The 12802-nt window shown below is 46.0% G+C and overlaps 1 protein-coding gene across 1 annotated transcript; it reads left to right on the plus strand.

The window, feature by feature from the left end:
- The first annotated feature begins 1199 nt into the window (after positions 1 to 1199).
- LOC117872088 (olfactory receptor 51G2-like) lies at positions 1200 to 2135 on the plus strand. Its single transcript, XM_034760152.1, has one exon. It carries the CDS (start codon positions 1200 to 1202, stop codon positions 2133 to 2135), a length of 936 nt encoding a protein of 311 aa, XP_034616043.1.
- The last annotated feature ends 10667 nt before the right edge of the window (positions 2136 to 12802 follow it).

Raw genomic sequence — 12802 nt, forward strand, 5'->3', positions numbered from 1 at the left:
AGTGTAATAGTGCTTGTATCCATGTCTGAAGTAACTTGCACACTCAAATGGATATTAGTGCAAACCTAGTGTTTGCACTATTTACTCCTTTCTGACACCAACCCCTCCTCCACCCAACTAAGTAATTGTCTGCGTTAGCTTCTTTTACTTTGCCAAATATCTGCAGACTTTTGAAAGGGAATAGGCTGCAGATCCGGCAAAGATGAAAAGAAGCCTGTAGGATGATTGAACTCTCTGGATTCAATCAACATTGGTCAGGAAAAGCACTTCAGCTTCTCTTGGAGGGATTCTTGGAGGTCAGAGTGTATCACCGGGAGCATTTGGTTAGGGAAAGTTAAGACAGCCCGGTTCTAATCAAATTGATACATGTAAATCTGGAATGATGCAGTTGATGTCAATGTTACTGAATTCAGAATCTGGCCCTAAGAATTTATCCCATATACTGTAAAGAGGCAGTGGCAGAATTTGAACTCGCAGGAGTGGAGAAAATAATATAGAGAGTGAGGCAAAGACAGACGTTTATAAATAGCTTCAGCACAGGACAATAAGGATTTTCACCATGCACCTCCCATGTATTTACACACATCATGATACAATGGGACGCACTCAGAAGTGAAGGGCCAGAAAGGGTGTCAGTGGAAAGGTCACAAATGTAAAGTCATACAGTGCTCAAGCAGAACAGTATCTGCGGAACTCCCAGCCACAAGATATCAGTGGGGCCAAGAGCTTCTCTTGGAGGAGTCAAAGAGAAGGAGTCAAAGAAGGGCGAGATGTTTATATGCGTAACCAGAAAATCCAAATGCCGTAGTGAGAATTGTTTTTAAAAAGTCTGGGAAGGATCCTACACTTTCCTGATTTACACCAAAAAGTATGTCTAACTAGTGGGTGTCAGTGGAAACTTTCTCTGGGAGCAAGTTATCTCATAGCTGCCTATTGCAGGGCTTCTTCCACCTTACTATGAAGAATCTAGACCTGGCCACTAAATACTGAGCTAAATGGACTACAGGTCTGATCCTCTTTGGCAATGCCTATCTTCCAATTGGTGGTGTAAATCCAAGACTATTTTTGCTGATCATCCTTGAGCTTGTGGGAGTCTCTAGACAGGCACTGAGAGCAGAAATATGTCTCATTAAATGTAATCTAGTCTCCTTTTTTTCCTTCCAGGAAGCTCAACACTCCTCAGACCTACCCAGTACATTATGTCAGCTGTCAATGACACCAATTTCAAATTTGCAGTGTTTCTTTTCACTGGAATACCTGGGCAGGAAGACATCTATCTCTGGATATCTGTCCCCTTCTGCTTAATGTATGTTATTTCGATAGTAGGAAATTCAGTCATTCTGTTCATTATAAAAACAGATCCAAGCCTCCATGAGCCCATGTACATTTTCCTTTCCATGTTGGCCATCACAGACCTTGGCTTATCAATAGCCACCATGCCAACGATACTGGGCGTATTCTGGTTTAATTCTAGGGAAATCAGCCTCGATGCCTGTTTTGCCCAGCTGTTCTTCATCCACTCGCTTCAATGCATCGAATCTTCTGTGCTCTTGTTGATGGCTTTTGACCGCTTCATTGCGATCTGTAACCCACTGAGATATACCTCCATCTTAACCCTGCCAAGAATTGCCAAAACGGGACTGGTGTTTGTGCTACGGGGGGTGGCCCTAATATTCCCACTCCCTTTTCTCGTGAAACGGTTCAGATACTGTCGAGCTAATGTCCTCTCCCATTCCTACTGTCTGCACCAGGATGTCATGAAGATGGCTTGTGCGGATATCACAGTCAACAACATCTACGGCTTGTCTGTTGCACTCTTAACAATGGGGTTGGACTCGCTGCTTATCTTCCTTTCTTATGTGATGATCCTCAAAACAGTGCTGAGCATCGCATCCTCCACAGAGTGCCTCACGGCCCTGAACACCTGCGTCTCTCACCTCTGCGCTGTCCTGCTGTTCTACATACCAGAGATTGGGCTGGCTCTGATACACAGATTCGGGAATAGCTCTTCTCACTTTCTTCAGATTCTTCTGGGCTATGTCTACATGATGATCCCACCCCTGATAAATCCAATTGTGTACAGTGTGAAAAGCAAACACCTTCGTGCGAGGATAATCAGGGCATTTGTGAAGTGAAGGGTCAGTTCATCACCTGTCTCCAGCACTGGTGACACAAAAAACATGAGCAATGGCCATGACCATTTATTCCATCCTGGATCCTCTTCCCCCTCTGTGCCTTCCTGCGCCCCATCTCTTCCCACAAGACTTAGCCCCCTGCTCCTCTTCTTTACCCAAGGCTCCGCCTCCTCTTCAGGCTAGAAGCTAGAAGCCAGGTGATGGTAACAGCTGCCCAGGGAGTCAGCCACCTTGACGATCCCCAGATGCTCTACATTTTACCTCCCAGGATGTACAACCCAGGGAAGGTGGAGAGTCTGGGGCTCCCTGCAGCAGTCTGAGCTCCTGGGGCAGCTGCTACCATGGCCAGAATCTGGCCTGGCTGTGGGGTGGAGCCTCGGGGGAAGTGATGGAAGAGGGGGCAGAGCCTAGTGGGAAGAGATAGGGCAGTAAATAGGACCTCATGGGAAAAGGAGCAGTAGGGGATACGGATCCGATGAAGACCTGAGCAAACAGGGAGGTGGGGGGCTCCAGAGTAAAGGAGCAGGATGGGGCCGGAGGGTAGGAGAGCCTGTGTTTTGGAGAAGTTTGAATAAATGTGACCCCACAAAGGGGGCTCTTGTATTAAGTATCCCAGGGTGAGAGTAAGTCATTGCAAGGACCTTAGAGGCAAGGGCAGGGAGCCTGCAGGGCTACCTCAGTCCCCAAGGGGACACTCTGGAATGGCCGCTGTCTGCAGGGACTTCATCAGAGTGGGATGTGCTCTTGGAAGCCGTTACCATCAGGCAGAGATCAGCCCAGCCCCCAGGGTGCTCTAAACTCCGCTCAGGTAGGGGGAGAACAGGCCAGCGAATCAAACTCTGTAACTGGCTCCTTGCCATCCCCGCTCTCTGCAGCGCACGGGGGAGCTCTTCTGGAACAGGAGAGAATCCAGCCAGGCCGGTCACCACTCAGATGGCTGGAAGGCTGGTCCTGTGGTCTGGGCACTGCTCTATGCCTCAAGACAGCTGAGTTTGATTCCCTTGCTGTGTTTGACCATGGGCAAGCCCTTGACTGTCTCTGAGCCTCTGTACAGGTGCTAAGTAATCCTGCCCTACCTCACAGCATTGACGGGAGGATAAATACATTCCAGATGCTCAGATACTCTGAGACCCTAAGATCAGGGCTGTGTCAGGGTCCCACAGAGCAACACCTCTGACATTGGTCTATAAAAGTCTTCTTACCACGGTGTCCTGTGACAGCTGGCTTCTGGGAAGCCCCATGACTCTGTGGTGTCTGTGGCAGATGTTGGGGTGCTTGGGGTGACAGTGAGGGGTAGGTAGTTGGTTTCTGAGGAGGGTGTTGGAATGTCACGGAGTCACTGGGAGTTTCAGCACAGTCACCGGAGCGATGTTTTCCAGCCATTCAGACTGAATGGGTCTAACTGCCAAACAACAGAGCAACAGCCACGGGGGCTTCATCTTAGATGCTCTGGCTGGGAGAAAGCAATCTGAGGGCAAAAGTCAGCTTCACACCTGTCCCTGTAACACAGACATGGCTGAGCACTACGGTGACTCCACCCAGGCTCACACGGGTTTCAGCAAAGACTGCTTCCACAAGAAAGTGGCAAACAGAGGGGAAGATTCTCTGAGAGACACAAGGAAACTAGGCTGGGTCCCAAGAGCTCCTTCACTTCTGGAAAGAATGTAGTTGGGCCAGTTCTGTTCCTCTATCTCCAGAGCAAAGCCTGTCTAACTTAACGTGTAGTGATACACGAAATAGAAGAATGTAGACATGTGATAGCTACCTGTTATTTTAAAACCATTTTCTCTAATGCTTTGTGCTGTTTACTAATAAAACTCGTTGGTTTAAGGAAGCTGGTGGTGACTGTATAGCTCTGGTCACAAGCACTCGAAGGGAAGAGACTGAGGTATCCTGTCAGTCCTGCTTGGTGATAAGCATTTAGCATAGAAGGGGTGTTGTTTCCAGCTTGAAGAGTGGTAAAATTAGGATCATAGGAACCTAAGAATGGCCATACCAGATCAGAGCAATGTTCCATCTAGCCCAGTATCCTGTCTTCCCACAGTGGCCAATGCCAAGTGCCCCACATGAATGAACAGAATAGGCAATCAAAAAGTGATCCAGACCCTGTCGCCCATTCCCAGATTCTGGCAAAAGAAATAAAAAAGTCTAGGAACACCATCCCTGCTCATCCTGACTAATAGCCATTGATGTACCTATTCTCCGTGAATGTATCTAGGGCTTTTTGTACTCTGTTATAGTCTTGGCCTTCACAACATCATCTGGCAAGGAGTTCCTCATGGTTGACTTAGTTGTGGGAGGAAATACTTCTTTTTTTTTGTTTTAAACTTGCTGCCTATTAGTTTCATTTGGTGCCCCCTTGTTCTTGTGTTAAGTGAAGGAGTAAATAACACTTCCTCATTTACTTTCTCCACACCTGTCATGACTAAATTGTAATATTCCCCCAACACAGGAAAGGACATGGCTTGTGGGTAAAGAGACCATTTATCCCAGTTTTACTGTGACAATCCTATTTCTTCATGGCCAGTGTATGTTCTTGAATTCAGAATAGCAACTTGTTAAAGTTGCATCCAAGATGACGGTCTACTCCAGACAATGATTCATAGATTTATAGAATTTAAGGCCAGATGGAACTATTAGGTCATCTAATCTGAACTCCTGCAGAACGTCACCCAGTTACCACTGTATTGAGCCCAATGAGTTGTGTCTGACTAATGCATAACTTGTGTTCATCTAAAGTGTATCTTCTGGGAAGGCATCCAGTCTTGGTTCAGAGGTATCAGGAAAATCCATTACCTCTCTTGGGAGTTTGTCCCACTGTTTAAGCACCCTTGTTGTTAAAAATGTGTGCCTCATTTCCAAATTTAATTTGGCTAGCTTCAGTTTCCAGCCATTGGTTCTTGTTATATCTTTCCCTGCTAGTTTAAAGAGCCCATTAAAATTTTTATTAAGATGATGTTAAAAAGAAAAAAAGTGAACAGAGTTTGAGCATAGAAGTTTCTGGTTATCAGGGAATAATGTACAGATTATCAAGGGTGCAAAGTTTGGTTTGGTTTAAAATCAGGTGGCATAAGGAATACATAATCTGCAATATCCCCAATTGGGGGTAAAAGGTTGATGGGTCAAAATATATGAGATATGAGGGTATGAAGTTCATAGAGTGGCTATGTTCATGTGTGGAGTATAATGAGTGGATATGATGATGAGGATGGATTGACCCTCATTTGGTGAGATTTAATGTTCAGGGAGTTTATGGTCCCAGTTCATATGATCCAACAGAGAAGGTCACTTGGTCCTTTCTCGTAGTGGGAGAACGATGTCACTCTGGCTCACGCCTCCTTGTACTGTCGGTGGCCGGTGATGTGCTCGATGTAGATGTCCCTGGACTATCGGATGGTGTCTGAGACCATGAGGTGCCCCATGAGCCAGCTACCCGGCATTTCATCCCTGAAAAAGTGCTTGTACACTGCCATCAAGTCATCTCTCAATCTTCCTTACTTCTACTCACTACGTCCCAATTTATAAAGCCAAGGGTAAGTTGGAAAAAACAGAGGCAGAGAAAGTCCTAGCTGTATTAGTCAGTCCTAGGATGACTGTGAGCCACTGATGTGCTGCGCCTGTGAACAAGACAAATGAGATACTAGAATGTGTCAGCGAGATTGGGAACTGTTAATATCCATATACCAGACATTGTTGAGAACTCTTCTGAAAAACTGTAAAATAGGGGTCACTCCTATTCCAGAAAGGAGAATTCAGCCTGTGACTGGTGCAGAGAAAGGCTCCAAGGATGGTCAGGGCAATGAAGGGCCAGGCTTACAAGGAGACTTGAAGAGCTTGGCTAGTTTAGCGTAGCACAACGCAAGACTCTGCGGGGATCAGATTGCTCTATAAATACATTGAGAGAAGGGGGGTGGTGAACACCAGGACTGGAGATGAGCTGCTGAAGCTAAAGGACTGTGTTGGCACAAGAACAAATGGGGACAAACTGGCCAGGAGTTAACTGAGGATGGGAAGGAGAAGAGGGTTTCTGGCCATCCAATAAGGGAGAATTCTGGAACAGCCTCCCAACAGTAGCGTTGGGGGGTGCGCCAAACAAATCAGCTCATTTTAAGATGGAAGTAGACGGTTTTATGCCCCGGACGATGTGCCGGTGCTGCTTGCCATAGCAGGGGTCTGGACACATTGACCCAGGGGGTCCTTTCAAGGTCTATGCCCCTATGGGTCACATTCACCTATTTTGCATCACACTGGGCGCTCATGTGGAGTCACTATGACCCTGCTCTGGTCCCTGGCCAATGGGTTTGTCCCTCAATAGATTCAGGAGAAATCATGATTCAGCATTTTCATCTGGAAAAAGAATTGTTCTTGGGTTCCTGTGTAGTGATGTCTCAGGAGTTTCATTCCCTGAGTGTTTGGCAATCTCAGCATGCTGAGCTTCCAGCTGCCCCCTCCCCAGCCCCTAGCCCCAGAGAGGAAGGATGGTTCGGGGTTAAAGTGCTGGCCTGGGACTCAGAACTGGCTTCAGTTCCAGGATCTTCCACCGACTTTTTCTGTCCCTCAGCAGTATGCATTTTAATACAGCTCAATATAAAGGTATATATCTAGGAGGAAGGGATGCAGCCCGTCCTTACCAGATGGGGGACACAATCCTGGGAAGCAGTGACTCTAAAAAGGACCTGGGATTCATAGTGGGTAATCAGCTGAACTTGTGCTCCCAGTGCGCCCCTGTGGCTGAAAAAGCTACTTCAATCCAGGATGTACAACCAGGGGAATCTTGAATTGGAGAAGAGAATTTATTTTATCTGGGTATTTGGCAGTGATGCGAGCACTGCTGGAATCCTGTGTCCAGTTCTGGTATCTACAGTTCAAGAAGGAAGTTGATAAAGTGGAGTGGGTTCAGTGAAGAGCCACGAGAATGATGAAAGGATTAGAAATCCTGCCTTATAGTGATAGACTGAAGGAGCTCGATCTATTTAGCTTAACAAAGAGAAGGTTATGGTGTGACTTGATCAAAATCTGTAAGTACCTATATGAGGAGCAAACGTTGAACAATGGGCCCTTCAATCAAGCAGAGAAAGTTATAACATGATCCAATGGTGGAAGTTGAAGCTAGACACATTCAGACTGGAACTAAGGTGTAATTTTTTTTAACAATGTGGGTAATTAACCATTGGAGGAATTTACCAAGGGCCGTGGTAGATTCTCCATCATGGACAATGATTAATCAAAGCAGGATGTTGTTCTAATAGTTCTGCTCTGGCGGTTATTTTGGGGCAGGTCTCTGGTCTGTGCTATACAGGTGATCAGACTAGGTGGTCACAGTGGTGCCTTCTGGCTTTGGGATCTGCCCAGTGCTGTTAAATGCACTGCCCAAGCACATGGAGTGTTGTACTGATAACATGTTACAGATTGTGAGGCGCTCGGACGCTGCAATAACTGGGGCCAGAGCTAAGTGCCATAGAGAGATTTCAGCTCTATGTGCCCCAAAAGGGTGATTTGGGACACTGGGTGGAGAACCTGAACTCTTCCCAACACCCCTTGGGGATGAGGCCTGTCATTAGCACAGCCCCTTTGATGAGGGAGTTCTGGGCCCCTCCTGCAGCTCGGCAGTAAGGGGGGAATCAGGAGGTGCTTTCAGAGCGTGAAGGATCTGGAGAGCATTGCCTGGCCGAACAGAGCCCTGCTGGTCTGCCCCTCGGTCTGATCCTCACCCCACCCACACCATGAGGAGGTTGTTTGGGTCCAATAGGGAGCTAGCAGCAGGCAATGGAGCTGGGCTCGGTCATGCCCCTTTCTATTAAGAATGTGCATGGCCTTGCTTACATGGCATGTGCATGTCTCATGCCTGAACATGAGGATAGAGCCTCTGCGCTGTGCCACAGGTACCTAGTGACTCTGCGAGCCCGTCACTGTTATGTCCGGCTGTCTGTGGCGTAACCCTGTTCCTTACAACTTGGGGCTCTGTAGACCAGTGCAGAGGGAAACAACGTTTCTGCCACTGATGGACTGTGTGACCAGAAATGTCCACTAATCAACCCTCAGTGCCTTCGCTTGTGGGTTCTCCCCTTGAGATATGGCCAACAGCGCCCCCTCTTGGCATTTAATTGGGAGTGTCACACTATTTCCTGTCTTTCTGAGAACCCCAGCTTCAGGGATCAAGACACTGCATGGGAATCTCAGCTTTCAGTTTTCCTTAGAAGGATTATGTAAAAAAATGATTTATAAAAAAGCTAGAAAACGTATAGCAGGTGACCCAAAAGGCTCAGACACCAAAGGAAAATTAAAATGAACCCCACGTGAGTCTAATAAATTTGTTAGTCTCTAAGGTGCCACAAGTACTCCTGTTCTTCTTTTTACATCTCATTATTTTAAATTAATCTTATGATTTTTGGTTGTGTTACTCATAATTTTTCAATGGGGCTTGGTGATATTCGGTACCTAGTTTAAAAGATCTGAAAAGTAACTAGCAGATACCTGTTCAAAATACAAATTAAACCTAACATAGTAGATGTATTGGATATAAATTAGGAATTTTTCACCCTAACTAATGATTCAAGCAGTCCACCAAGTTTCCATATGCAGACTAGAAATCCCTTTAATCTTCGAGCAGCTCTTCCCCCAGTTCAGTCTTTGTTCCTCAGGAATTTTCAGGAGTTCTCTTGTGTGGGGAGTGAGGCCAGGAGATGATGTCACTACCCACCTTATATAGTGGTAAAATACAGGTAGCAAAATGGAGTTTAGTGTCATATGGTCTGGTCCCATGCCCTTGCATTCCTTGATGAGTCACAGCAGCCATTATCCATAGGCTGTATGGAATGTTCTCAAGAAGGCTCAGCACATGGGGGAAAAGCTTCTCCTAAGGCCTAGTGTTTCCCCTAATGGCCCATTATCCTGAGTAGGCCCTTCACAACTGGCTGTCTACACTGGAAGCATTTTGCCTAGTGGGTTATGGTGCCAACCTGGATGTGGAGACTGTTGGATGTAGTGGTGTTGATCCAAAAGGCAAAGGGATTGTTGGATACCAAGTAAATTTCGTAATCAGAAACATGTGGACGGAGACTCCAAACAACTCTACCAGGCTGGCTGTGGTGAGCCAAATCCATCCTGCCAGAACTGCTCTCAAATGGGCATATGAAGCAGAAGAAAAACAACAAGCAGGACACATCCTTAGAGAGTCACCCATGTCCGTATTGCGAGCCTGGGCATGGAGTATCAGAGACACCACCCAGACACAGCATATTCCCACAAAACACCTTACCAAAATCACACAAAGAATCAAAAAGGAACTGATTTTAACCAAAGTCACACAGGGACAGTATGCTTGTTGTTGGAAGGTGGATGAGGAGGTTAACTGTGAACACTTTATTACCTTTGCTGTATCCCCTGACACTGGTCCTGGTAATACTCTTGGAAGTGAGACATCCATTGACAACAAATGCACACAGATTAATCAACAAAAAGTATAAACTCCAAAAATGGAGTGAGATTTTGTGACAGCACATCAAATAGTAAAATGCCACCTCACAGCAGTAGTAGGGGAGGATCTTTGCCATGTAATATTCAATCATACCCACGAGAAAATGCTAGTGGTTTAAAACTGTGAACCCAGTAACCAGTCACGTGGATGGGATCTTAAAAACATATGGGGAATAGACAGACAGGGTAACGTTTATCAATTCACAGGATAAATTGAGCGCATCCATTCACATACATAGCCTTCAGCTAAAATGAAGGAACATTCACGGGAACTTGGGTCATGACCCCAGGTATTAGCAAATGTATTTACCATGTACAAGTATGTGATGGTGCCTACCCAACACAAACACACACCTCACCCCATCCACTCTATTCACCACTGACATTACCCCACCAATGGAATGTCCAATTCTACAACCTTGGCCCACATCAGGAATTTTCCTGGACCCTACCAAAGAGTATATGGTACAGAATGTGGGACGGATATATGTGCTACTAAAACTAAATTTTGCTAGTATGACCATGCCAATACAGTGCCCCCAACAATATAAAGATTGGTTCGATTCAGAAATTAAAATGCAATTTCAATTTTGGAAGGGGTTTCAAAATCCCTTACCAAAACAGCAAAGGGGGAAAAAAAAGAGGTCTTATGAGGACCGTCCTGGGAGGCTCAGGACTTGGCATGTCCATATGGAATTCCAGAGGTATCGAAAATCTCAATCTGAAAATAAACAGCATCATTGATGGAATAGGTAAGATGGTCAAAACAGAAGGAGGCATTAGTAGCCTATTTCTGGGTCAACATGCAATTACAATTGACAACATACATTCAATTGCTCAAGGGTTCAGCCATCTAAATTCTACTATTTTGTCAATTATTAACAGCATGGAAAAGAATGACGTTTCACTGGCAGTTGCCTGTGTGGGATGGTGATCGGGTAATTGAAATGATCAAACAACATTTATTATTACACTTACAGTTACAAAATTGGCCACGAGTACTAGACCACACAGCTATTTTAAAACAAACACAAGAGCAAGGAGTAAAACAATATTGCTCCTATGTTCCTACAGTTTGCTAAATTTGATAAGGTTTCAAGCTTAGATCATGACAACAGTGAAAGCCTTCAAATCATAGATTCATAGATTCATAGATTCTAGGACTGGAAGGGACCTAGAGAGGTCATCGAGTCCAGTCCCCTCCCGCATGGCAGGACCAAATACAGTCTAGACCATCCCTGATAGACATTTATCTAACCTACTCTTAAATATCTCCAGAGATGGAGATTCCACAACCTCCCTAGGCAATTTATTCCAGTGTTTAACCACCCTGACAGTTAGGAACTTTTTCCTAATGTCCAACCTAGACCTCCCTTGCTGCAGTTTAAACCCATTGCTTCTTGTTCTATCCTTAGAGGCTAAGGTGAACAAGTTTTCTCCCTCCTCCTTATGACACCCTTTTATATACCTGAAAACTGCTATCATGTCCCCTTTCAGTCTTCTCTTTTCCAAACTAAACAAACCCAATTCTTTCAGCCTTCCTTCATAGGTCATGTTCTCAAGACCTTTAATCATTCTTGTTGCTCTTCTCTGGACCCTTTCCAATTTCTCCACATCTTTTTTAAAATGCGGTGCCCAGAACCGGACACAATACTCCAGCTGAGGCCTAACCAGAGCAGAAGAATGACTTCTCGTGTCGTGCTCACAACACACCTGTTGATACATCCCAGAATCATGATAGCCATCGCAAGGTGAATGCACGACGCAGTCAAGTGTGGGAATTTTGGTAAATAATACGCACAGCATTACCCCATTGTGTGCTTAGTAACTGAAACTGGCTTGGAAATTAACCAGGTTTATTGCACAAAACATAATGGATGATGTCTGTGTCAATGTTATGCTACAATTGATACCAACAACACAAAAAGAGGCTGGGCCCGATCGGTACAAAAAGAATTAGTCAATGAGGTGGTATGAATACAAGATGTGGTATGTGCACTGAGATATTCTAATTTTTCTACACATGGAACCATCTGTCCTGGAATTGATACAGGATTTTGTGTGCAAGTCAACAGCATAGTTCAAATCGGAACCCAGGCCTTTTGGCCAACAAGTAGTGTTAGCACTGCCACTGAAGTTATTGCTCCTCCTGGAAACCTGCAAGATTTATTAATTGAATTGTTTCCCCATTCTAAACAATTGGACATACACGATTTGATGGCAAGAACCAAGGAAGCCTTAATATCCATAGCTTACCTTATCCAACAACAAATAGAAGAAGTAGAAAGTGTGCAAGGAGAGGTGGGAAATCCGAAAAGATATTATTCTCCACCCAATAGTCAGAATACTTAGTGTAATACTGACGGGAATACACACCATATCAGTAATTGCACTGATGGGAATGTGTTGCTACATGCAACGTCAAACCAAGAAGGCCAAATTACAACACCAGGTTGAGAAACAAATGGAACTAGCTATCAACACTGCCATAGTAATGAACAATCATTATAAGGAATAATCAAATGCTTATTAATATTTAAATGTCAATGTTTTTACTTGAATAGTTTATAAAGGTGTGTTGGACCAAATGTGTCTGTAGTGAGGCCGAGTGGCCTCCCTCCTCAAGGGAGAGCGAGGGTCCACTACACTCCCCTTGATGGGCGAAACCTAGCCTGCCATGCCTCCCTCGCCGGAAGTACAGGAGTGGGGCCAGAAGTATAAGAGGAAGGCCCTGTGGGGGTGGAACCCTCAAAGGAGAAGGACGCCCTGCCAGTCCTGCAGCACCCCGGAGGGGAATCTGCGCCCGGGTGTCCCCGATCCCCAGAAGCGGATGACGCCGAAGAGGACTGGCCGGGACCACCTGCCGCTGTGTACCCAGAGGAGCCGGAGGAGGCCTGGAGGACAGGGGTACCAAGGCCAGGGGAGGCAGGAATTAACTCAGAGGCAGCCACAGAGCAGCCGGCTGCAGAGCTAGGTGTGGCTCAGTTGCCGTGTTGCGGCTGGATCCCTGCCGACACAGGAGTGGCCAATCCTGCCATTGCCAGGGCCCTGGGCTGGAACGCAGTGGAGTAGGGTGGGCCGCATCCCCCTGCCACCCCCCCCGGGGTGGCCAACGTCTTACACTTCACCGGGAAGCTCCTGCTCTGGAGAAGGAACCTCCCTTACCAGCCCACTCATAGACTGCTGCTTTG

Source organism: Trachemys scripta, chromosome 1 (assembly GCF_013100865.1).
Source record: "Trachemys scripta elegans isolate TJP31775 chromosome 1, CAS_Tse_1.0, whole genome shotgun sequence".
NCBI lineage: Eukaryota > Metazoa > Chordata > Testudines > Emydidae > Trachemys > Trachemys scripta.

Coding starts and splice junctions, on each gene's coding strand:
- LOC117872088 (XM_034760152.1), top strand. CDS start 1,200: ATGTCAGCTGTCAATGACACCAATTTCAAATTTGCAGTGTTTCTTTTC.